General features: G+C 34.8%; 1 protein-coding gene, 1 non-coding gene and 2 pseudogenes across 2 annotated transcripts; 3 read left to right on the top strand and 1 right to left on the bottom strand.

Moving 5' to 3' along the window:
* Positions 1-647: 647 nt before the first annotated feature.
* LOC137806675 (mitotic spindle checkpoint protein MAD1) lies at positions 648-23,964 on the bottom strand. Its single transcript, XM_068606907.1, has 16 exons — positions 23,696-23,964; positions 22,244-22,343; positions 21,935-22,095; positions 21,151-21,348; positions 20,972-21,064; positions 20,621-20,737; positions 19,884-20,131; positions 19,358-19,529; positions 14,444-14,509; positions 14,147-14,350; positions 13,806-13,968; positions 8,069-8,159; positions 7,736-7,805; positions 5,984-6,112; positions 5,810-5,848; positions 648-1,196 (listed from the first exon to the last, which is right to left on the bottom strand). Exons 1-16 carry the CDS (start codon positions 23,852-23,854, stop codon positions 1,107-1,109), a joined length of 2,100 nt encoding a protein of 699 aa, XP_068463008.1. The 5' UTR covers positions 23,855-23,964; the 3' UTR covers positions 648-1,106.
* On the top strand, positions 15,437-17,144 carry LOC137808799 (uncharacterized; annotated as a pseudogene).
* LOC137808800 (uncharacterized mitochondrial protein AtMg00810-like) lies at positions 17,346-18,374 on the top strand (annotated as a pseudogene).
* A 48-nt stretch (positions 23,965-24,012) lies between the features above and the next one.
* TRNAV-AAC (transfer RNA valine (anticodon AAC)) lies at positions 24,013-24,086 on the top strand. The gene has a single exon. It is a non-coding gene; the product is annotated as a tRNA-Val (tRNA).
* Positions 24,087-24,329: the final 243 nt, after the last annotated feature.

A 24,329-nucleotide genomic window follows, 5' to 3' on the forward strand; every position in this document is an offset into this window, starting at 1 on the left:
GTAAGGTAGCACAACAAACATTCCATTCCACTCCAATTACGCAAGCCAGCACCACCACTTCCCTGCAAACCCGGCTAACACACCACTCAATTGCAACTTTCAATTCTCATCTCATCAATAACACCTTAAAAATTCCCTATATATCCACTACCAACAAACAACTTTCACTCTCACCTAAATTACTAGAACTCTCAATAGTAAACTAGATCTTTTTATTTACTTTCTCAAGTTAATGTTTTGCAATTATTTTTAAATTTAATCATTTTTATAACTTTAGATTATATCCCACTAATTTCATGTCATGATATAGATATATATTTCACGTGACACATCATTTTAAAATGTGAGATTAGAATATCCATTGACGGTAAGTAAGATCCCTACCATAGCGCAAGTGCTGGGCTGAAATCAGCTAGGTCCCTCCATGCTTCTTGCAATCATTTCAAGCAGACTAAGCAAGTTATTGATGATACGAACATTCCATAACCAATGGTTGGCTTCGGACCCTTGGTTGCCGCTACCCTCGCCGCTGCACTACTAGGGGAATTAGACTACGAGAAGGAGGAACAAAAAATAGTCAACAGCTTTAAGCAATCACACTGAACAATTGCTTCAATATAAGGCAACAGAATGGGGAACAGATACTGTTTAGATCCTCACTAATATGTTCGTTTTCAATTTAACATCTATTATCACGTTTACAATCTCATCACACACTTCCAAAACATTGGTCTCAACCTTCACATAATCTGCATCCTTGTAAAACTTGATAACAGAAATGAAGAAGTAAACTTGGGCTCTTCGCTGTGGAAGATTTAGGAAAGAATTCAAGCTCAGAACATATCACTTGAAACAACACAACGAAACAAGAAAAGTTTAGTCTTACAAGGAAATAAACCGCCAAAAATTCCACCTCGCTATTCAATTATTTTAAAATATGTGATATTTTTCAAATCCAAGCCATTGATAGACAATGTCAGGATACAAAATGTCTCCAGTCGTAACATCCTATAACTAACCAAATTCCCGAAGTTGAAGATGCAAGATATATACAGCATAACTGTAGGTTGGCCGCTAAAACATATTACTATAGTTGGTCTTTGAATTTAAGAGAGGGTTCTTTTATTGAAAGACTCCACCGTTATGTTGGCAGTGAAAGCAGGAATTGAATTCATCTTCCGGATGAATATCTCCACCTGGGAATATATGAGGGGCACAGGTAAGACTCGGCAAAAGAAACATGAATGTGTTAAAATTACATGCATGATGGCAATTATCATTCGCTCATTCCTCAGAAGTCTTCTGTTTTTAAATCCATCTACTGATACACTCAAACTCTCATGCAGTCACACTCACTAGGTTGAATGGGTCAAATAAAATTTACAAACATAAGAAATGTCAGAATTCGGAATAGCAGTCAATTTTCCATACATGTAATTTTTTCTTCACAAAGGTCAAAAAGGAATCAGGCTGTTTTAGGGAAAATCAACTTCTAGATCGTCTCTGAAATTTTTAAGATTTCCAAGCCTTAAATATGAATATTTAAAATAAGTTTTTCTTTATGTAACTGAAAATATTTAAAATATGTTTTCCTTTCCTATAATATATAACTGGAAATGCACTATTTTCAGGAGAATTTTTTAGCTGAAAATATTTGCTGTCAAAAACATATCTCCTCCATGAACGCTCTGCTAGGACTCACTCTCTAAAATTGTCAAACTGCAACTTGAAAAAAGTTAGAACAAACTAAACACAATCTCACAAGAATGGAGAAGAAAAGGAAAGAGAACAATAGATATGGATACTGAATCTGAAATTTTACATTTCACACACATGCATCATAATATATCATTATTTATAAAGCTATTGTAAGCAGTTAGTCAACAACCTACTAACTACCTAACAAACATACAACACTTCCTCTTAATTCAGATTAGTAATAGACTGCACTCCTATCATCTCTCTAATCAACTTGAATCTGTCAACTTTGAGAGGCTTTGTTAAAATATCAACCACTAGTTTATTGGTACTGCAATATGTTAACTCCAATTTCCCTTTACTAACTTGATCCCTTAGGAATTAAAATCTTGTTTCAATATGCTTGCTCCTTCCATGAACAATAGGATGTTTAGCCAAACTTATAGCTGACTTGTTCTTCCAGTTTTCATTTCTGTCAACAAATTTTCAAGCCACAAGGCTTAACAATCTCCCATTGACACTGCAATGTATTCAGCCTCACATGAAGATAATGCCACCACTGACTCCTTAGAACCATGAAATAGGTGCTCCACACATTATAAACACATACCCTGTTGTACTTTTGGATACAGGTAGCTGTTTTCAAAACATGGCAGAAACATTTCTGGTGAAGTATTTGACTATTGTGATCCAGATTGGTTAGGTCACAAATGTGTCTTTTTAGGATTCACTAGATCTCAAAAAGAATATAAATGTTTTTCTACTTCTCTTAACCGCTACTTCCCTTTACTAAGTCTCCTCCTTCTCCTTTTGGGTCCCCATCTCATAAAGTCAATATCCCAATTGTATGTGATCTTCCTATTGTGTCTAGTGCATCGAAAAATCCCTCACCTCCACCAACCCTTACAGTCGTCAATAGACTTCCCATTGTCCATTTCAAAATTTATACATGATGTCACAGTCCATCCCGGTTGGCGTTAGGCCATGCTTTTTGAAATAAGTGTTCTTTATAATAGCAGAACTTGGGAACTCTCCTTTACTTTATGGGATATCTATTATTGGTTGTAGGTGGATTTTTACTATTAAAGTTGGTCATGATGGTACTATTGATTGTCTTAAAGCTCGACTTGTGGTTCAAGGTTATACACAAATTTGTTGTTTGGACTACGGGGATACTTTTTTTTCAATGGCAAACATAGTTTATGTTCTCTTATTCATAGCCATGACTACACTTCAATGATGACCTCTTTATCTATTGGATGCCAAAAATGCTTTTCTTAATGTGGATTTGCAGGAAGAAATTTATATGGAGAAACCTTCAAGTTTTGTTGCTCAGGTGGAGTCTTCTGAATTAGTATGTTATCTCGTAAATACTTTGCATGGCCTCAAGCAGTCTCCTAGTGTCTAGTTTGGAATATTTAGCAATGTTGTTCAACAAATTGGCATGACTCGCAATGACGCAGATCATTCAAGTTTTTACCATCACTGATGTGTTGGGTGTATCTATCTCGTACTATACGTTGATGACATTGTTCTTAGAGGCATTGATCAAGGCATCTCACAGGTAAAAAAAAAACACTTTTGTCATCACTTCCTCACCAAAGATCGTGGCAAAGTTAGATATTTCTTGAGGATTGAAGTAGCACAACTCAACATTGGTATTGTAATCTTTCAAAGGAAATATGCATTGAATATTTTGGAGGAAATGAATTCAAAATCTATTTTCACCCATGGATCCCAATACTTCTACCTGATCTGGAGGAGCCTCTCTCAGTACCGAGAAGTACAAAAGATTGGTTGGAAAATTGAACTATCTTATTGTTACTAGTTCTAATATTTCATTAATTTCCCATGTGTAGATCATTCGAATATAGTCATATTTGTATATTGAAGTATATAGTTACAATAACCATTACCATACTAAAGTTGTTTGTTATTCAAATGCTGATTGGTCAGAATCTCCTTTAGATAGAAGATCACTTCTGGATATTGTGTCTCCATTGATGATAACTTAATTTCTTCAAAGAGCAAGAAACAAAATGTTGTGGCGAGATCTAGTGCAAAAGTAGAATATATGGCCTCAACTACTTGTGAGTTTATTTGGCTTTAAACCGTTAGAATTGCAATGTGGAGAGGCCACTTAAATGACACTTATGTGACAACTTCATATTAGCTCAAATCTTGTGTTTCCTGACAAGACCAATCATATTGAGATTGATTGCATTTTAATCGAGGAAAGATTGTATCTGGAGACATCAAAACTGAGTTTGTTAATTCGAATGATCAATTACCAGATATTTTCAATAAATTTTTACAGGGACCTAGAATTGATAATATTTATAACAAGCTTGGTACATATAATTTATATAACCAGCTTGAGGGAGAGTGTTAGATGTAACAATCTTAGCCCATGCGTTTTGTATTTTTCATAACTATAAATACATAACCCAATACAAGAGATTAATCATATATTTTTACTTTATTTTCACACTCACGTTAGGCTATATACCAATATATCAGCAAAAAAGAAAAAAACAAAACAAGGACATACCTTCAAAGGAAAGGCATTAAGATAGAGTTCATGGTGCATTGAAAAGTAGTCGGTACATTGGTTGATAAAAAGGCATTACCAAAGATTCGTAATGACCTTCATATGTTTTAAAAGCAGTTTTTGATATATCTGATTCATGCATCCTAATTGGATGATACCCAATCCTTAAATCTATCTTGAAAAAATACAAAGCCACATTTAATTCATCCAACAACTCCCCTATCACTAGAAGAGTAAATTCATCTAGTATAATGGTTTTCTTTAAAGCATGGTAATCTACACAACAACTTTGTGGAACTTCCTATTTCCATCTCATAACCTTACACAATAAGGCCGATTGGGTTGCTAGATATGAAATTGTGACTAGCTCCTTTGTCTATCAAGATCACAATTTCTTGACCCTGAAGTTTTCCTTTTAGCTCCATAGTTTGTGGTTGTGTAAGGCCACCAGCTAAACATATTGACAAATGCATTTATTGGCATAGTATCTTTACCAATTTCTAGTTATTATTACCCTCTTCCACTGTGGCTATTTCTCCATCATCGCTCACCTCCTCATCCTCAGCCAATATACTCGCATAATTCTTAAAGACACATTCACCTAGGCCCATATGCTAGTCCGCACTGATAGTATTTTCCAATTTCTCTCCTTTGAATGTATTCAACGTAAGGGAGGGTGCATGCTACTTTGCTTCTATCTTGAAAATTTTGGTTTTTCAACCAAAGAAACTGATCCTCGTGAACTCCTAACCTCTCCAATGGTGGCTTTATTGTTGGTTGAATCGTTCATTTCCCCTGCTCTAGGTATGATGGCTCCTCCTCCTTGAACACGAACCCTAAACTTGCACCACGATCTTTCAATTCTCAAAGTACATTTGTTTCATGGCTTCTTCTACCTCACACACAACGGTCCCAAAGTTGTGTGGTCTCCCCAAAATTTCTAATATCTTTTCAAAGCCTTGTTAAAAAATAGCCCAATATTTGATCCTTCTAGTTCAGTTTGGCTTGGGAAACTAGTGATTCATGCTTCTACACATATTTTCAAAGCCTTGTTACACTCCCACATCCTCCAAATCTACTCATCAATGCATCGAAAAATTCTTTCTAAGATGGATTCTTGGATTTTTGTATCCAATACAAGAACCAATGCATTGCATTCTCCCTTCTTACATTGGAATTCCCAATTTATAAGGCAAACAAGTTTACCCCAAAAGGAGCACTCTCCTTTTCTTCACTAGAATTCCTTAACTACACAAAATCCAAATACCTAACTTCTTTTTGGTAAAAACTAGGGCACTATATAAAGGAAAACACATTTCCTTCACAAGTTGTAATAGAAAACAGGAAAAAAAAATAACTAACACTAATAGATAATACAAACTATATTTGTCCTTAATTTAGTCTTTTCATTCTCCAAAAATAAACCTCTAGAGGTTTTTTTATGTAAAAGGATCCAACGGTTTCACTATTAAAACTTTCGATCACACACAATCATAAATAAGAGATTAGATCCTGAAATTATTTTTATTGAAAAATATTAGAATATCATAGTTTTATTACCTGACGAGAAACCTCGGGCAGAGATGTATAATGATTTGCCTGTTTTCATAAAAAAAAAATTGCAAATTTCAGCAAATATTTATGCCATCATTTGCAAAAGGCTGAAATATTCGGACTTTTTCAAAGTCCAGATTGGGAGAAGGGGGGGGGGCAGGTACTTTTCAATAATCTTACCAAAATGTTAGTATTCCCTGATTCATATTCAAATTCAAGCTTCTCATCATCACTTTGTGCATAAATGGATTGCAAGGTAAATCGTGTCACTGGTATTCCATTTGGTCGATGGTGTTCATCCATCACAATCTGTTAATATATGAACAAACATGATTTAAGAGTAGCAGAAGAATAAATGAAGTCAATTATCATACAATAAATTATCAGTTTTTTCCAGTTTCAAAATAACTTATTAGAAAATGTTTGTCAGACAACTTATTTTACAGAGTAAACAACAGACCTCTATAACTAGAAACAATGATGAACACATCAAGTTACCCAGAAAGGGTTTTATATTTTTTAGGTAGAATTTCTCCAACAGAAACATGCTACAGTCTTGCATCAAAATACCGTGATTAGACTTTACAATGTTTAACAAAATATACTGGTGCTCCATGGGTACTGGCAAATAACGAATGGGCAGAGTATAAACTGGCCTCATTAGGGTTTCTTAATAGGCTGGAGTTTGTTTAGTATAGTAGTTTACCTCCCAGCATTTCTTTAGACTTCCATCTTTCGCTTATTGTTTTTTCTGCATGGGTTTTGGCCTAGTTCCCCCATGTTTGTATCTTCCTTTTTTTCTATTTTATGTTATCTTTCATGAGATGAGATATGATAGTTGGAATTTGGGGTATCTGAGATGTCAGGTTTTCTTGCCATGTCTGAGATGAGTTTAAAAAGAAATACAAGCTTATTGGAGATGGTTATTTACCCACAAATTTTAACGATGACTAGATGGTTAGGATCTGTTTATGCAAGTCTAAAGGCTTGTACCAAATCCCAATAGTTAATTTTGTAAATCTTATGGTTCAGAGCAATTCAACAATATGATTGTTGAAGATTGTCAAATTCACGACATGGTTGTAAAAATTTTAAACAAGAAGAATAAACAATTACATTTGTGAACTGATCTGAACAATCAAATTTCATAAAATTAACGGTTGAAATTTGGTTGAAGTCTTTTTAGACTAGTACCTAGTGTAAACAAATCATAACCCATATATATATATGTAAAATTTAAATTTAAGAATGATTATGTTCACAACATTGTTTAGTTACTACTTACGTTTGAATGACTCAAGGTTTATTTTCTTGACTTGAATGATTCAAGATAATGTTTATTTGGCTTTAATGTTATGTTTGGATACATTTAATGTTATGTTTTAGTGATTTAAGGAGTGAAATTTCGTTGTTCCTAGAAAGCAAAATGTTTTTTTTATAAAACACAAGATTTGATTAAATCTGAACAAAGACCTTACTAGTATATAAAATTAACCATTGATAAGTATGATACAACAATGAGCAAAATAATCAAGTGCTAAATTCTATCCCATTAATAAAATAAAGTCTTGCAGTAGCTACACATTAAATAATACAAACAGAATGATTCAAGCAACTTTCATCAGGATTTTGGACAAACTGACAGGTTTATTAACAATAACAATACTTTTATTGATTTGTTGACTTTATACATTGGTAATATTAGCACTCTCTATGGGGATGGAGATTAAAACTGTTTTCTGCATAGATACAAGGGTGGGTACAAATATGTTTTTAAAATGCAAGTATGTAGTCATTCTATTACCAGGATGCTACAGTATCTTTAAAGCAAAAGTGTCTAGTCTTCCATTCCAAACAAGAAATAAAAGCAACACTTTCAATTTACACAAAAAAAATTGTAGTAAAACTAGATCAGTATATAACATTACCAACCTTGTAACCAAAAAGCTCACAGCATGCCCTCCGGAAAACTGAAATTCTGTCTGCAAACACAGTCTTGTATCTGTTGATATTTCAGAGCTTTAGCTATTCTAGAGTAATCTTCTTGACAACAAAGTAATAAAGGACTGTTTGAACAAACTTCTCCATAAGAACTTCTAAAAGAAAAAGAAAAAATTTGACTTCTTATACAAGTTAAAATTAGTCTATGTACAAGTTCAAAAAAAAAAAATTTGGAGAAGTTAATTTCATTTTTTTTTTTCATATTTTATCACCTAGAAGTTCATATGGAGAAACATGTCTAATGAGAAGCTAAATTATACACACCTTTCTTCTCGTTTCTCAAGTGTTGCAATTTGCTCTTTTAATTTCAACATCTTCTCCGATATGTAGCTATCTACTAGCTTTCCAGCTTCTCCTAAACAGTTAGAACTTAAAAATGATCAGGAAAACCATACATTTAATAACATTATCATCCAATGGAATGGTTTAGGGTTTAGGGTTAATAAGGTACTGGAAGATATAGAGCACCCTTAAGGCACTGAACACATGCTTTCGACTTTGAAAAATTTACATTACCATTGATGTCTATCTTAAAAGGACAGGTCAGACTAATATAATAAGGAATGCACATTTCATTTTCATATTTAGCTTTTTTTTCACTCTTTATTTCTATTCTAGCCATTTTCTAAGAGCCTCTTGGATAACATTTTTATCAAATGGTTAACAGATGGCACTGAGAGATATGGACCACCCTTTAGGCACTGAACAAAGGCCTTCATCTTTGCAAAATTCCCATTACCATAGACGTCAGTCTTTGCAAAATTTTATTATTTAGTTTTTTCCAATTTTGTTTCTAGTTTAGCCATTTTCTGAGAGACCCGTTTGGCATATCTCTTGTATCTTACATAGGTTTCTTTGGAGGTTTTTCTTTTAAATCTTTGATTCAAATCAAGCAATATAAATTTCTTACACAGATACCAGAACAAAAATTCCTCATTGCCACATGTTTCAGATCAATACCAGACAAATTCTCATTACCAAAAAATGACAATTGTAATCAAAAGCATAGGCTATCCAGTCTAGTTAATTGAGATAAACTCTTCAGCAGGACGCCAAAAATTTGACAATTGGCTTCTCAAAGAAGCAAAATGTGAATAATAGGCACCGTAAGTATGTCAACATGAGGAACCAAAAACAAAATTCTACCTTTCGAACTTTTTATCTATAATTATAATATATACCAGCAGAACATTAATATTGTTGAAGCTGGAGCTTGAGCTAAACTATATTTGATGTATCCAAACCCTCATGAAGATTGAAAACTTTATTTCTTTAGTGTGTGAGTTTGATTTTGATGTATGAGTATGTACTTATCTCTTACCAAGATTAATTGATCCAAAAAACAGTTTCAAAAATGTTTTTAAATTGTTTGGAACTTGTTGATAATATTAAGAGAACTTTAATGGGTTGAATTGATACTTTAATTTGTTAAACTATTCTTTACTGAAGTCTTTAAAGACTAAAGTGAATATTTCAACTGGTTGATTTATAGAATCAATATGTTAAAATCAATAAAGATTTCCAGAGATTTTGTGAAGGTTTTTCAGTAAGCTAAAACTTGTTTCCAATAGATTAAAATTCTGAAGTTTTCAGAAGGTTGCAGTCTTCTGAAACCCTAAAACCTAAGACCTAAACCCTAAAACTTGAATTAGTCTGTTGTTTTCACTTTAAGTGAAATCAACCGACTAAAACAAAGTTTTAATCGGTTAAAACTGGCAGTTTCAGTTTTAGATAAAACTATGTTTTTCTATGTTTTATATAGAATTTAGAGTTTTTGAAATTTAGAAGAAATTACTACCTTGAGTGCGCTTTTGAACGTTGGAGAAAATCTTGAAAACAATTGCAGATATGCAAAATTTTCACATATTGTAAACCATCTCATTGGTCTAGGAAAGACCTTTGACATAAAAGAATTGAATATCAAGGTTCTGAAGTGATTAGGCAGAACATGGCAACCCAAAGTCAGGAATATTTCAGAATCACGAGATCTAACCACCCGGACAACAGCTGCTTCGTTTGGAAAGCTGAGAGAGCATGAGATTGAAATGAACAAATTGAATAAGCAGGAAAGTAGAGATAAGAAGGCTAGGAACAGCTTTGAAAACTTATGTTCAGAAAAATGAGGAAGACTAAGAAGTATTAGGAGTACTAAGAATAATATGTGTATGAGATAGTTCATGTATGCAATGTTGTCAAACTCGTAAATTGTAAGAGGACCCAGAAAGGAGATAAAAGATCGTAACTCAACTCATAAGAGTTACTAACAGTGTCACAATACAATATACACTTATAAATAACTAAAAGAAAAGATTAGAAGTTTGGTGTGAATTAGAATAATCGGGGTGCAACACTTATAAAATTTTAAATGGTGTGCATCCCATTTAATTTCTTCATTTTCTGCGAATGCCATAGCCTCACCAGAGCACGCCGCCCCTGCCACCACACAAGACCAACGAAGCCGTCGCTGAAAACCTCATTCTTTTCGCCTTTTTAGCTAACGACAAGTGGGTTTTGACTGGAGCAACCAAATTCCATTTTTTTTGGCCAAAAATTGTCGCGCACAAGTCACAATCTAGGATCGACAACCTCTGTCCATCCTCTGATCCACCGAGCCGCGCGACGCCTTTCCCTGATCCGCTCCCATCCCAATTTGTTGGTCGTGTCACCTTGGTTGGCCCTACAAACTTGCTTACTCAAGCAAGTAAACTCATGATCTTGACAACATTGCATGTAGGGACAAAAGATGACTCGAGCGGTTCAAAAGTCTCTTTAGCTTCGAAAGAACATTCCCCGTGAAGCTAAGGAAGCATGCAAAAAGATATAATTTCATCAAAAGTGACATCCATGGAGGTAAAAAAACTTTCGACTTGAAGGATTGTAATCCTTCTTATGAGATGCATATCCAAGGAATATGCACTTAATAGCTCTAGGATCTAACTTTCCATGAAATTGACTATGAACATGGACAAACACAACACATCCCAACACCCAAGTATGAAGACCAATGTTGTTAAAATCGTGATCTAGATCCTAAGATCGTACGATCTTGCGATTTTTTAGAAGAAACCATGTTAGATCGCACGGTGGATTGCTACCTGAACGGATCGAAGCAATCTTGCGAGTCGGTAGCAGGATCTTTGAGTCTTTGCAATCCGTGAAAACGAGGCACAAGAATGAGGCCCAAAAGTGCACAAAAACACTTATCAAAAACCCTAAAAAAACCCTAATATTAAACTCACGCCTCTGCCTTCGTCGCAACTCCCCACAATCTCCCCTCTCTTTTATTTCATTGTGTTATTTGTGTTTGCGGATGGAGAGGTTGAGATTTTATATTTGTTGCTGCACTGCACACTACTATTGATCAATTCTTGGATAATTTTTTTATTGCATTGGGTGATAATTATATTGGCAAGTAGAAGAAATGATCCTCTGTGGAACAGTGTTATCAATAATCGGTTATGGCGTCACCATGGTAGAAAGCGGTGGCGGATTTTCTGATCACTGCCACAACATGACGGTGGTGGTGCGAGTTTTTCATGGCGGCCGCTTTTTGAATCACGGGATGCTAACGGAGAAAGCGAAAAAGGCAGAAAGAATGAGGCTTAATGTGGCGACACAAGGTCCAATGAAAGTGGACAGCAGCGGCGCGCAATTCCGATAACATTTCGTGGTGGTAGCAGTGATGTGTGTGAGTGAGGAACCCTAACAACAACATAGTTGACCTAAAATGAATTGGACCACATAATACGCAGCCCAATTAAAATATGAACAATAATACATATAACTAGCCAAATAAAATGCTATAATGCTAATCTAATAACAACAAGCAATTGCTATCCTAATAAGTGCAAAAAAACCCTAAATTAAATTGGGCCATGTCATACCCGACCCAATTAAAATACTAACCTAGTAATATTCTATACAAAACACATGAAGAATTTAAGAGGATGCTTGAATTAGTTGCTACATGATGTCAGATTTAAGCCACCATCATATCATGAAATAAGAGTGAAATATTTAAAGCAACAGATTGAGAAGACAAATCTGATTCTGGAAGAACATAAACTGTTTTGGAAAAAACTAGATGTACAATAATGACAAATGGATGGACTGATCGGAAGAAGACTATACTAAATTTTTTGGTAAATAGTCCAAGGGGAACTGTCTTTCTGAAGTCTATTGATGCATCTAACATGCAAGACAGCTAAAAAATCTTCAAAATGATGGATTGATATTGTTGAAGAGGTTGCGGAAGAGAATGTCATTCAAGTTGTAACAAATAATGCAACAAATTATAAGACAGCTAGGGAATTGTTAATGCAAAAGAGGAAAAAGTCGTATTGGACCCCTTGTGAAATTCATTGCATTGATCTAATGTTGGAAGATTTTAAAAAGAGAACACCACTCCATCATGAGACAATCGCCAATGTTCAGAAAATTACAAACTATATTTATTCAAAAACTGGTTTTATCTCCTTGTTGCACAAATATAGTAAAGGAAAAGATTTGATAAGACCAGCCAATACTCGTTTTGCCACCTCTTACCTGTCTTTTGGATGCTTGAATGGGAATAAACGATCACTTATTAGGCTGTTCACATCCTCAAAGTGGCAATCCAGTCATTTGGTTAAAAGTAGAGATGTAGGGTTGGTGGAAAATTTGATATTGGACAAGGGATTTTAGAAAAACATTTTAAATTGCTTGAAGGGTGTTCTTCCCTTGATTAAAGTGTTGCGCATGGTTGATTCAGACAATAAACTACCCATGGGATTTATTTATGTAGAGATGGATATTGCAAAAGAGAAGATACAAAGTCTCTTCAATGGAGTTAGTGGTAATTTACGTTTCACTTGTATTTGATTTCTAAATTAGAAATATAGACATGTTTTGGAGATTAATTTATTTATATTTTATCTTATTTAGCTACCCTCCCCTTTGGGAAATCATTGATCAAAGATGGGACAACCAATTGCATAGACCATTGCATGTTGCAGGCTATTATCTTAATCTCATGTTGCCATATCATCCTGAGTTTAGAGCTGATTATGAGTAGAAAACGTGGAATGTATGACTGTTTGGAGAGGTTGGTGGGAGACATTGATGAGGTGAGTAAAATCGATGTTCAAATTCAGAGTTTCAAGAGCAAGTTTGGATTTTTTGGTAGTCAAATAGCTCAACATGCACTCAAGACCAAAACTCCATCACAATGGTGGGAATCATATGGTGAGGAAAATCCAGAACTACAAAGATTTGCAATTAGAGTACTAAGTTTGACTTGTAGTTCATCTGGTTGTGAGCATTGCGTGCCTTTGAAAGGGTAAGAATTTAAATTATTGAAATTGATTTTATAATTATTTTTTAGATGATAATATGATGTATTAACTAATTTTATAATTATTTAGGTCCACTAAGAAAAGAGATCGTTTACACCAAATGACCATGTAAATTAAAACAGTGAGACAAAAACAAACTTCAGTGATGGTGGCGGCAACGACTCTGATGGCAGGTGGTGATAGAACCACTAGTTGGGTGCACTTCAGGCAACCCCAATAATCAAAGGAAATGGGTGTACTTCTAGCAACCCTAAAAAGAACTGTACTAAGACAAAGAAATGCAGAAGCAGAGCTCCCCGGATCTGGAACTCAGATACCAACTTGAAAGGAATAATCAGAATGAAAAAAGATCTTTTTATTCAATTGAATTAATTGAAACAATACATCGGTCTCTATATATAAAGAACTCTAACCCTAAAGTAATTATTACAAAGAGATCTCTAGAATATTCTCCAACTTCTACCAACTTCTAGTAGTAAATTTAATATCCCACAACCAACACATTATATTCACTTCCTTTTGGTATTTATCTTAATACTACAAATTGCATAACCATTTTCAAAATCATCAAACCATTCTCCTCTGTCAACCCATCTCACCTTAATTACCAACTCATTTTAAAACAACATTTAGAACTTTACATTCACTGTAATTACAAGGTTTCATACCTGATTGACTTTTCAATTCTTCCACGGCTTTTAACTTCTCTTTTGTTTTTTGCAGCTCAGTTTGCAGTGCCTCTATGGTTTGTTTGGCCTCATTATCAACAGTAAGTGTATTCACCATCCGCAGAACTTTTGTATTAGCAGTAGAAAAATCACCATGACCTAACTAAAGAAGGAAAAACAAAGTCTAGATAGTCAGAATGTAAAATGAAAACCATAATCTGAACACCTTTGATAGTAGTACAGTAACATAAGACAGACATAAGAAATGAAGACACAATATTAAAAACATGAGCAATGTAATGGTGTACTAGTGTGCCTTGTGAGAGCACCAAGCCACCAACCTTTGCCTCTAGTAATGAAATCTCTGACCGGAGTCGATCACTCTCCCTCTCCAATGACTTCACTCTTCTTGCTTCACTGTGCAACCTTTCATTAAGTAACTTTATTTCCTCTAATTGACGATTGTTAATCAATCTCTGATCATGCAAGGTACTTTCTAATTCTTTAATGCAATCATCTTTCTTCATAAGAAATGATTCGGGTTCCTGTATGCATTAACCATGCAACAAGCAAAAAAACATTAAGAGAAAACATAATGGTAACGAAATTAAGGGAATTGTAACCTGGACAGTATTTACATTTTTTGATCCATCCAGATTTTCACCACTTCGTAATTTATTTCTTTCCTCAGAAACAACAGCAAGCTGCAAGACAATTAATATATAATTTAAAGTACATAACCAAAAAATAATGCCAACAAAATGATTACATAATTCACACAAAGCTACCTGCGGTAACTATCACTGCCACACAGCAGATCTTAAAGTTACAATAAATAGATTTCCCAGAGCTTAGTAGTGCCCCCAATAACAACCAGTTTCTTCAAAATATACCACATTGCTTCAATGGAGCAAAACAGGTCAAATGCAGAAATAATAAAAAGCATCATCGGGGTGATCTCAGTTGTCAATTTGTGTATTGTGATGCTCATTGAGTAGGATCTCTTGTAGGTCGACGTCCCACAACTAGCTATTGTGTTTTCGTTAGAAGCAATATTATTTCTTGGAAAAGCAAGAAACAAAATGTGGATATTCAATCTAGGCCAAAGTTAAGTATCGGGCAATGGCATTAATCACTTGTCAACTTGTGTGAATAAAACAATTCCTTTAAGAGCTGAATTTTTATGAGACAACAAATGAGCATATATAGTGACAACCAAGCAGCAATTCACATGGCTTCTGTTAGATATTATTAGATATTATGAAATATTATAGATATCGTTACATGTTTTATATTTATGTAATGGGCTTAGCCCATATGTTTCTTTTCCTATATAAACATAACCTTATATGTTAATATACACAAGGGATTTACCCTACTCTTTCTTTTACTTTAATATGGTATCTAGAGCATACGGTTAGGGTTCAATTTCCAACCACCGCCCCACCACCTCGCCGGAGGCGTTGTCGGACCTTCACCGAAGACGTTGTCAGACCTTCGCTAGAGACGCCATCGAACCTTCGCCGGAGACGTCGCCAGAATATCGATGGAGACGTCATCGGAATCTCGTCGGAGCCTTCATCTTTGTTGATGCTGCCAATTGCCGGTGACTATATTTGTCCTTATCTTCTATGGCTTCTTTTGTTCCCTCTTTCGCTTTCGCTGCCACTGTGGACCATACTTTAATTGATACCCTAGGCCAGCCTACTATTTTCAATGAATTTCTTAAATGGTATGAGGATTGTCAAAACCCTAGTTCCACTGCTTCTGTTGCACATTCAGGTACATCTTGTGTTGGCCTCACTCCCTCTAATTCCCTTGGCCCTTGGGTTCTAGATTCAGGTGCCACAGATCACATTACTGGTAATCAATCTTTTTTCTCTTCCCTATCTACTACGGGTTATTTACCTTCGGTCACCATGGCCAATGGATATAGGGTACCATCACATGGTGTTGGTACTATTAATCTTTTTCCCTCTATCTATTGCTAATGTTCTTTTTGTCCTTGGGTCTCCATTGAACTTATTATCCATTAGTCGTCTCACTTGTTCCCTTGATTGTGTTATTTCTTTTACCAAAGATTCTGTTTCTTTAAAGGACCGAAGTTCGGGACGGATGATTGGCACCGGATTTGAGTCTCATGGACTTTATCAACTACAAATCTCTGCACATGTCGGCACGATTATGGATTCTCCATCTCTCATTCATGCTCGGTTGGGTCATCCTAGTCTTGCCAAGATGCGGCAGCTTGTTCCAAGTTTGTCTAATATATCTAGTTTATCGCGTGAGTCGTGTCAGTTAGGGAAGCACATTCGTAGTTCTTTTCCTAGTAGTGTCTCACAACGTGCTTCATCTCCTTTTGCCTTAGTTCACTCTGAAATTTGGGGACCAAGTCGTATTAAGACTAATTTAGGATTTCAATATTTTATTACTTTTATTGATGATTATTCAAGAAATACTTCGGTGTTTTTAATGAAAAACCGTTCTGAGTTGTTTTCTATATTTCAAATATTTTACAATGAAATTAAAAATCAATTTGGGATTTCCATTTGAATTTTGTACAGTGATAATGGACGTGAGTTTCTTTCTCATTCTTTTAAAAATTTTATGGCTTCTCATGGTATTCTTCATCAAACTTCATGTGCTTATACACCTCAACAAAATGGGGTAGCTGAGCACAAGAATAGACATCTTGTTGAAACAACTCGTACTATTTTAATCCATGGTGATGTTCCTCAGCGTTTTTGGGGTGATGATGTTCTTAGTGCATGTTATCTCATTAATCGCACGCCATCTTCAGTTTTAGATGACAAAATTCCTCATTCTATTTTATTTCCACATGACCCTCTCCACTCTTTACCTCCCAAAGTTTTTGGGTCCACATGCTTTGTTCATAATTTTAGTCATGGTCTTGATAAATTATCTCCTAAGTCACACAAATGTGTCTTTTTAGGATTCACTAGATCACAAAAAGGATATAAATGTTTCTCACCTTAAAACCGTTATTTTATTGCAGCAGATGTCACTTTCAGTGTATCTTTAGGTGATGCCTTAGCTCATCCTGGTTGGCGTCAGGCCATGCTTGATAAAATGAATGCGCTTCAGAATAATGGAACTTGGGAACTTGTTCCTTTACCATCTAGGAAATCTATTGTTGGTTGCAGGTGCATTTTTGCTATCAAAGTTGGTTCTGATGGTACTATTGATCGTCTTAAAGCTCGACTTGTGGCTAAGGGTTATACCAAAATTTTTGGTTTAGACTATGGTGATACTTTTTCTCCAGTGGCAAAGATGGCTTTTGTTCGCTTATTCATAGCTATGGCTACTCTTCAACAATGATCTCTTTATCAACTGGATGTCAAAAATGTTTTTCTTAATGGGGATTTGTAGGAAGAAATTTATATAGAGCAACCTCCCGGTTTTGTTGCTCAGGGGGAGTCTTCTGGATTGGTATGTCGTCTTTGCAAATCCTTATATGGCCTCAAGCAGTCTCCTAGGGCTTGGTTTGGAAAATTTAGCAATGTTGTTCAACAGTTTGGTATGACTCGCAGTGAAGTAGATCATTCAGTTTTTTATCGTCACTCGAGTGTTGGGCGTATCTATCTTGTAGCATATGTTGATGACATTGTTCTTACCGGCAGTGATCACCATGGCATCTCACAAGTAAAACAACACCTTTGTCAACACTTTCACACCAAATATCTTGGCAAACTCAGATATTTCTTGGGGATTGAGGTAGCACAATCTAGTATTGGTATTGTTATCTCTCAAAGAAAATACACATTGGATATTTGGTAGGAAATTGGGTTGATGAATTCAAAATCTATTGATACTCCTATGGATCCCAATGTCAAGCTTTTACCCAATCAGGGGGAGCCTCTTTCAGATCCTGAGAAGTACAGGAGATTAGTTGGAAAATTGAACTATCTCACTGTTACTCGTCCTGATATTTCCTTTGCAGTCAATGTGGTGAGTCAATTTCTTAATTCTCCATGTGAAGATCATTGGAATGCAGTCATTCGTATAGTGAAGTACATTAAAGGCTCTCCTAGAAAAGGTTTGTTATATGGTCATAATAACCATACTAAAGTCGTTTGTTATTCAAATGTTGATTGGGCAGGATCTCCATATGATAGAAGATCAACTTTCGGTTATTGTGTCTCCATGGGTGATAACTTGATCTCTTGGAAGAGCAAGAAACAAAGTGTTGTGGCAAGATCTAGTGCAGAAGCAAAATATAGAGCTATGGCCTCGGCTACTTGTGAGCTTATTTGGCTTAAACAGTTACTTAAAGAATTGCAATTTGGAGAGGTCACTCAAATGACACTTATATGTGATAATCATGCTACTCTTCATATTAGCTCAAATCCAGTTTTTCATGAAAGGACCAAACATATTGAGATTGATTGTCATTTCATTCGAGAAAAGATTATATCGGGAGATATCAAGACTGAGTTTGTTAATTCAAATAATCAATTAGCAGATATTTTTACTAAACCCTTACGAGGGCGTAGGATTGATTACATTTGTAACAAGTTGGGTACATATGATCTATATGCACCAGCTTGAGGGGGAGTGTTAGATATTATGAGATATTATAGATATCGTTACATGTTTTATATTTATGTAATGGGCTTAGCCCATATGTTTCTTTTCCTATATAAACATAACCCTATGTGTTCAATATACACAAGGGATTTACTCTACTCTTTCTTTTACTTTAATAGCTTCCAATCCTATATTTCACGAGAGAACCAAACATATACAGATTGAATGTCATTTTATTCGAGAAAAGTTGTCAAAAGGAAATTTGCACGAAATTCATCAACTCCAGTGATCAACTTGCAGATATTTTGACTAATTTTTTGAGAGGACCTCGAATTTGATGCATAGGTTCCAAGCTTGGTACATATAATTTGTATGCACCAACTTGAGGAAGAGTGTTAGAATTGTTTAACTTATGTGAAAGGGTTAACTTGTTAAAATAGGTATACTCATCTTTTGTATTATCTATCTGACACCTCCATGTAGATCATTATATCTCTTGGATTTTACTGATGTAAAAACTCATAAATGAATGGACCAGCTAAGAGATAATTAAGCTCTCTTATACATCAGTTAGTACTATGAGAGTCGCTAAGTTCCCTGAAAACTCGACTACATTTATAGCAAACATGACTATCAGGGATGAAAAATAACACTAAAGGCCCCTTAGGTTATCCCATCCTCCTAGCATTTAAATCACTTCCAAATATACCATAAATTCTCCTACTGTCAAGCTCCTTACCTATAATTTAACATTCTAACTATAGGTTCCAGATCGTATATTTCCTTTAGGGGTATCCAAGTATCTGAAAGACATAACCTAATAGCCAAATATTTATCTATTAATTTAGATAAAGCAATTTTTATTAGTATTTCTCCATCTGTTCTATAAATGCATGTTTTAAAAATGGCAATGGAACAAATGCATGATATAAAGAATGCAAAAAATAAGTCCAATGTCCAGCAATTATCAAAGTCCCGTGAAAACATCCTAATCAAACACTGACCACTAATTCAATTCGTTTAATTTCTGATATCAATGCTTCTGATTTCTCTTTAGCCAGCGCAGCCTCAGCTTCAGCATTTTGTTTACCCATTTCAGCAGCTTCTAGAGCCACCTCCATTTGCTTCAAGCGAGCAGTTATTTCACCCTCCTTCTGCGTACTATAAATGATTTCTCTGCATATGATACAAGATATCAAGATCAAAGACAGATAGGTGCACACTCACATGTAAAGCAGCATAGCAATATCCAGCACTCTCAGTAATTTGCATACAGAAATATGCCACATAATAGATTCACAGACCAGCACTTTTAAGCATGTAGTGTCATAGGGAATAGGCTAATAGGACATCATCTAAAAAATTAATGGCCTCGAGGTGCTCATAGAAAAAAAGATTAAATAGAAGCAATCCAATCTCAACCCAAACAAAATATAAAGAATATTCCAGAATTATTAGACTTGACAATACCTCAAAAAGCTCAAATCTATTAATATAACCAAACAAAAAGATTTGTAGTTACTGACATACTTCTGTAAAGCTGCAAATTTAACAGGCATGTCCTCAAAACATGTGACACCAGGTATGTCTGTAATCATCATCCTCCATGATGATATTTGATCCTCTAACTTTTTCATGTTTAACTGTATATCCTGTAACTTGGATAGCTCTGATTCTGCCCATTCTCGGTGACTCTTTTCCTCCAATAGTTTCTCCTTCAAAAGGTCAATGTTCTCATGACTTGATCTTAGTTTCCGTGCTTCCCTTACTTCAGATTCCTAAAATGTCAATTGAAATACATCATCAGATTACTGTAGTGAACACATTCAGTGATAACTGAACTGGTAATTTCCTAGTGAGCAGGAAAGGCAAAAAATATATTAATCTACTTGAGGAAAATACAAAAAAAAACTAGAATGAATTTGAGGGTGTTGGATTAAACTACAGTCACTAAAATTTACAAAAAAATAAAGGGACAAAAAGTTGAAAAGGAAAAATACATGCATGGTTTAGGAACCAAACTATAAACATCCTAGCATATTTAACAGAAACACTCAAATCAAGGGTCAGGCCTACCAAAAAGAATTTATATAATATTCAATAAAATAATGACATGATTCCTCTTCATTTATGATTATGCCAGATGATTAACTACGAAAATTAGTCCATAGTCATACATCAAGCTATCAATGTACGCGTTCTCACAATACTATAATCCTAATAACCAGAGCATCAAGATACAAGATTAAAAAAGAAAGCATACTTACATAGTTCTGAAGCTCCTCTTGCAAATGTTTGACTAAAGCATTACTATCTGTAGAAACAACTTCTTGAAACATTAAAGTGGATACTTTTTTCTCAAGTTCAATCTTCTGGTGCAAACACTGGAAATAGGAATCATGATGTAATGCAATCAGATGTCAATAATCCAAGTGGAAATTAAGACACGGCAATGAAATGAATCATGTACAATACATTAATATACCAGAAAAGGGTCCATGTGAATGTCAAAGGGTTAATACCAAATCAAAATTTCATATTCCAGAGGATACCTTTGTTCACTGAACATTCTTAAAGAAACAATAAAAGTCAACAAGCAGCTAATTAGAAACCCAAACCTCATCATGTTGATCCTTAAGATCTTTCAGTTGTTCTTTTAGCAGCTCTGCTTCTCTCTCAGCATTATTAGCTCTGCATTCCATTTGTTCAAGCTACAACACGAACATTAAACAACTCAAAACAATAACTCAAAGATGTTAATAACTTTCTAATATGACAAACAAATATAGCGACTTACATTTGCAGATATTCTAGAAATAGATAACTTTGAGTCACTTTTCAGTTGCGAATGCTCGTCATGAAGTCGCTTTTTTTCCCTCTCTATACTTTCTGAGAGATGGCCTAGCTTTCCTTCTAAAGATGTCACTTTCTCCTCTGCTGAAGAAGCATGAGACTCAGCTTTTTTGCAAATGTTTGTCTCATTTTTTAGCTTAACCTAAATTCCAATTGGGAGCAAGTTGAATCAGTCTAGAATTGCATCACAGGCAGAGGGATAAAAACAAGATTCAACAATAAGTTTGAAAAAATAACATTAAATACTATCTCCAGACCAACACATCAAAGAAAACATGCTGACATAGTATTACAAATTGGTAGGAATGCCACACACAACTGACTAAACATAACAGATTCTCCAGCTAATGAAATAGTAAATAGAGTGTAGGCATTGAGTGATTGAGTGACAAATAAAATAGTAGAAAATGTGGAACAATCCAATAGGATAAGTACGCGAGCGCTCTTTCAATTCCTTTTCATTTAATAATTTAAGCTTGCACAACTTTTCCATTTCTTCAACAAAATATTGGTGAAAGAAAAGTAAGAAAAAAAAGAATATAGCATTGAATTGTGTGATTCGTAACAATGATACGAAATTACGTAATTCATTCGTGCATTGTAAGATAAAAAAACACATTTGAGATTCACCTTATAAGTTATAATGCAAATCAATAGGAAGACAGATTGTACCGAATCATAAAGTTTATTCATTATCTAAAAGAATTAAACAAAAAAGTTAAGCACACCTGGAGTTCGCTGTTCAATTGGATTTGTTTTCTTAATCGTTCTTGAGACTCAGTGACCTCCTTCAAAAGTTGTTCCTGGAGTGCCTGTTCACGGCCTTTTGCAGCTGCAAGCTCCTGTTCGGCATATAAGAATTGGTCCAGAAATTTCCTCTTCTCGGATTCTGTAACAAGTTAACAGTTAAAACAAACACACAAAATAGAGGATATGTTGGTATAGAAAAGGAAAAAATCACGAGGTTATAAATTAAAATGAAAAAGAGTGTTTTGAAAATATCAAATGAAAAGCCACTACGAATAGAAAGTACTGACCAACTTTTTGGAAATTATCTTCCAATGTTTCAAATTTTGATTGATAATCACGAGCTTGATTTTCAGCTTTGCTTAAGGCTTCAATAAAATCTGATTTGACCTGCAATAATTTGATATGCAAAAAATGTGTTGGAAGCAATAGCATAGACGGTTGATGCACTTATATTTCAATTTGTGTCATCTATCAATATCTGATAGTATCTATATTTGATACTCTTGGATACTTTACTGATACTTATCGATAAGGTATCCAATAATCTATGAAGCATCAATATTTTTATGATAACAATAATTTATAATTTTTTATTTTGAAAATCTATAAGAAATGTGATTTTAGTTTGGATCCATACAATAGCTATTATATATTAATTAATTATATTTTCCGAATTTGCATGCATTGTAAATATGTATATGTCACATATCGTATCCTGTTATTTTCAAAATAAGTGTATTGTTGTATCCAATACATACCGTATCCATGCATCATAGGAATAGACAGTGGAGGAGCTTCGATATTAAAAAGGGTAGTCATGGCTCCCACAAACTTTTTCTAGGAGTAAATCTGTGTCATAAAACCTACATATGTGACTTTTTTAAAATCTCACTGGTGTGTTTTAATCTCGACTATTCATGACAATATCTAATGATTTAACATTTATTTTTCTTACTTTCACACACGTAAATTAGTAAAAAGTGCAAGTGCAGAAATGATTTTAATTAAAACCTCTAACCATGAAACTTTTATTATACATTCATCTCTCAAAGTCCTAACAAACCTAAAAGAGAAACTTCATCAGCTCCTCTTCTTTCTTTGGAAAAAAGTGAGTGATTGAGACTCACAACAAAATCCAAGAAGACAAACTGTTCCTTTCTTCTTCTGTCATTTCTTCTCAGTTCTTGACTTCTCACACAAACCAAGGCCTTGAAAAGCAGTACACAACCGCCCTTTCAACTTCAGAGTGACAATGTTTTTAGGGTGTATGCAACTGCAATTGAGGCAGCTGCATTGGCCGCATTTATCCACAATTTCTCACAATATAAAGGATCTAAACCCTAAACAACAACACCAAACGCAACTGAAAATCCAGCACACATCAAGTGTGGTCTCGATTACAAAGCAACGGACAGTGCCATTAGTAAACTATATCTGTGTGTGTTACTTATTTTCTCAAATTTCAGCATTGCTATGCAGATGTCATATGTGTTGTCATATTTAATTTTTTGGCACAGCATGATTAAAAGGCTCAAATGATTTTAGATTTTTCTTTATTTTGATAAGCTTTTGGTACAACTTGAATACAAAAAAAAATGAAAAGCGATGGCATAGAAATGGTTGAGACAGTGGAAAAAGGATAATTAGAGAAAGCAATCCAGATAGCCGGAGCATGCGATTATCGATTTTCGAGGCGATAACGTGAATTGACGAGAAAGAAGGAAAATAAGAAGACAAACCATCTGGCGACACTGATAGGTGCAGAGCATGTGCTCCGAAGCCGAGGGTTCCTGAGATGACTCCGGCGGATCCTCGTAGATAACCAGCTGTCCATTTCCGTCGCCGTCGACATCGCCTTCGCGTGGCCTCTTCGGTGGCGGTGGAGTTCTCACTATCATTTTTCTTCTTCCCTCCTTTCTTTCGCTTCCCTTCTCACAATTCTATTTGAAATTCCCACACACACTCAACCCCTACCCAAGGCGCAAATTTTTTCATAAGCTCTAAGAACAAAACCACACTTTAATATATTCTCTTTTAAGTAAAGTTGTTACAAAACGGTGTCGTGGTGTAGTTGGTTATCACGTCAGTCTAACACACTGAAGGTCTCCGGTTCGAGTCCGGGCGACGCCATTTTTGGGTTTTTTTATGTAAAAACAACTTTTTATACGAAATTATTACAATTTAATATTTTTATATATATTATGAAACAATAACCTTGAGAAATACTACTAAGACCTTTTATACTACTTTTGCCATCAACGTGATAGATAACACTTATTAACAAGAGCATGGTGCATTTGATAACAGTAATTAACAAGAACGTGGTGTATTTGATAAAGTTGAGTTTTTTAAAAAAAATCAAAAAATGTTTGC

Source organism: Phaseolus vulgaris, chromosome 3 (assembly GCF_000499845.2).
Source record: "Phaseolus vulgaris cultivar G19833 chromosome 3, P. vulgaris v2.0, whole genome shotgun sequence".
NCBI lineage: Eukaryota > Viridiplantae > Streptophyta > Magnoliopsida > Fabales > Fabaceae > Phaseolus > Phaseolus vulgaris.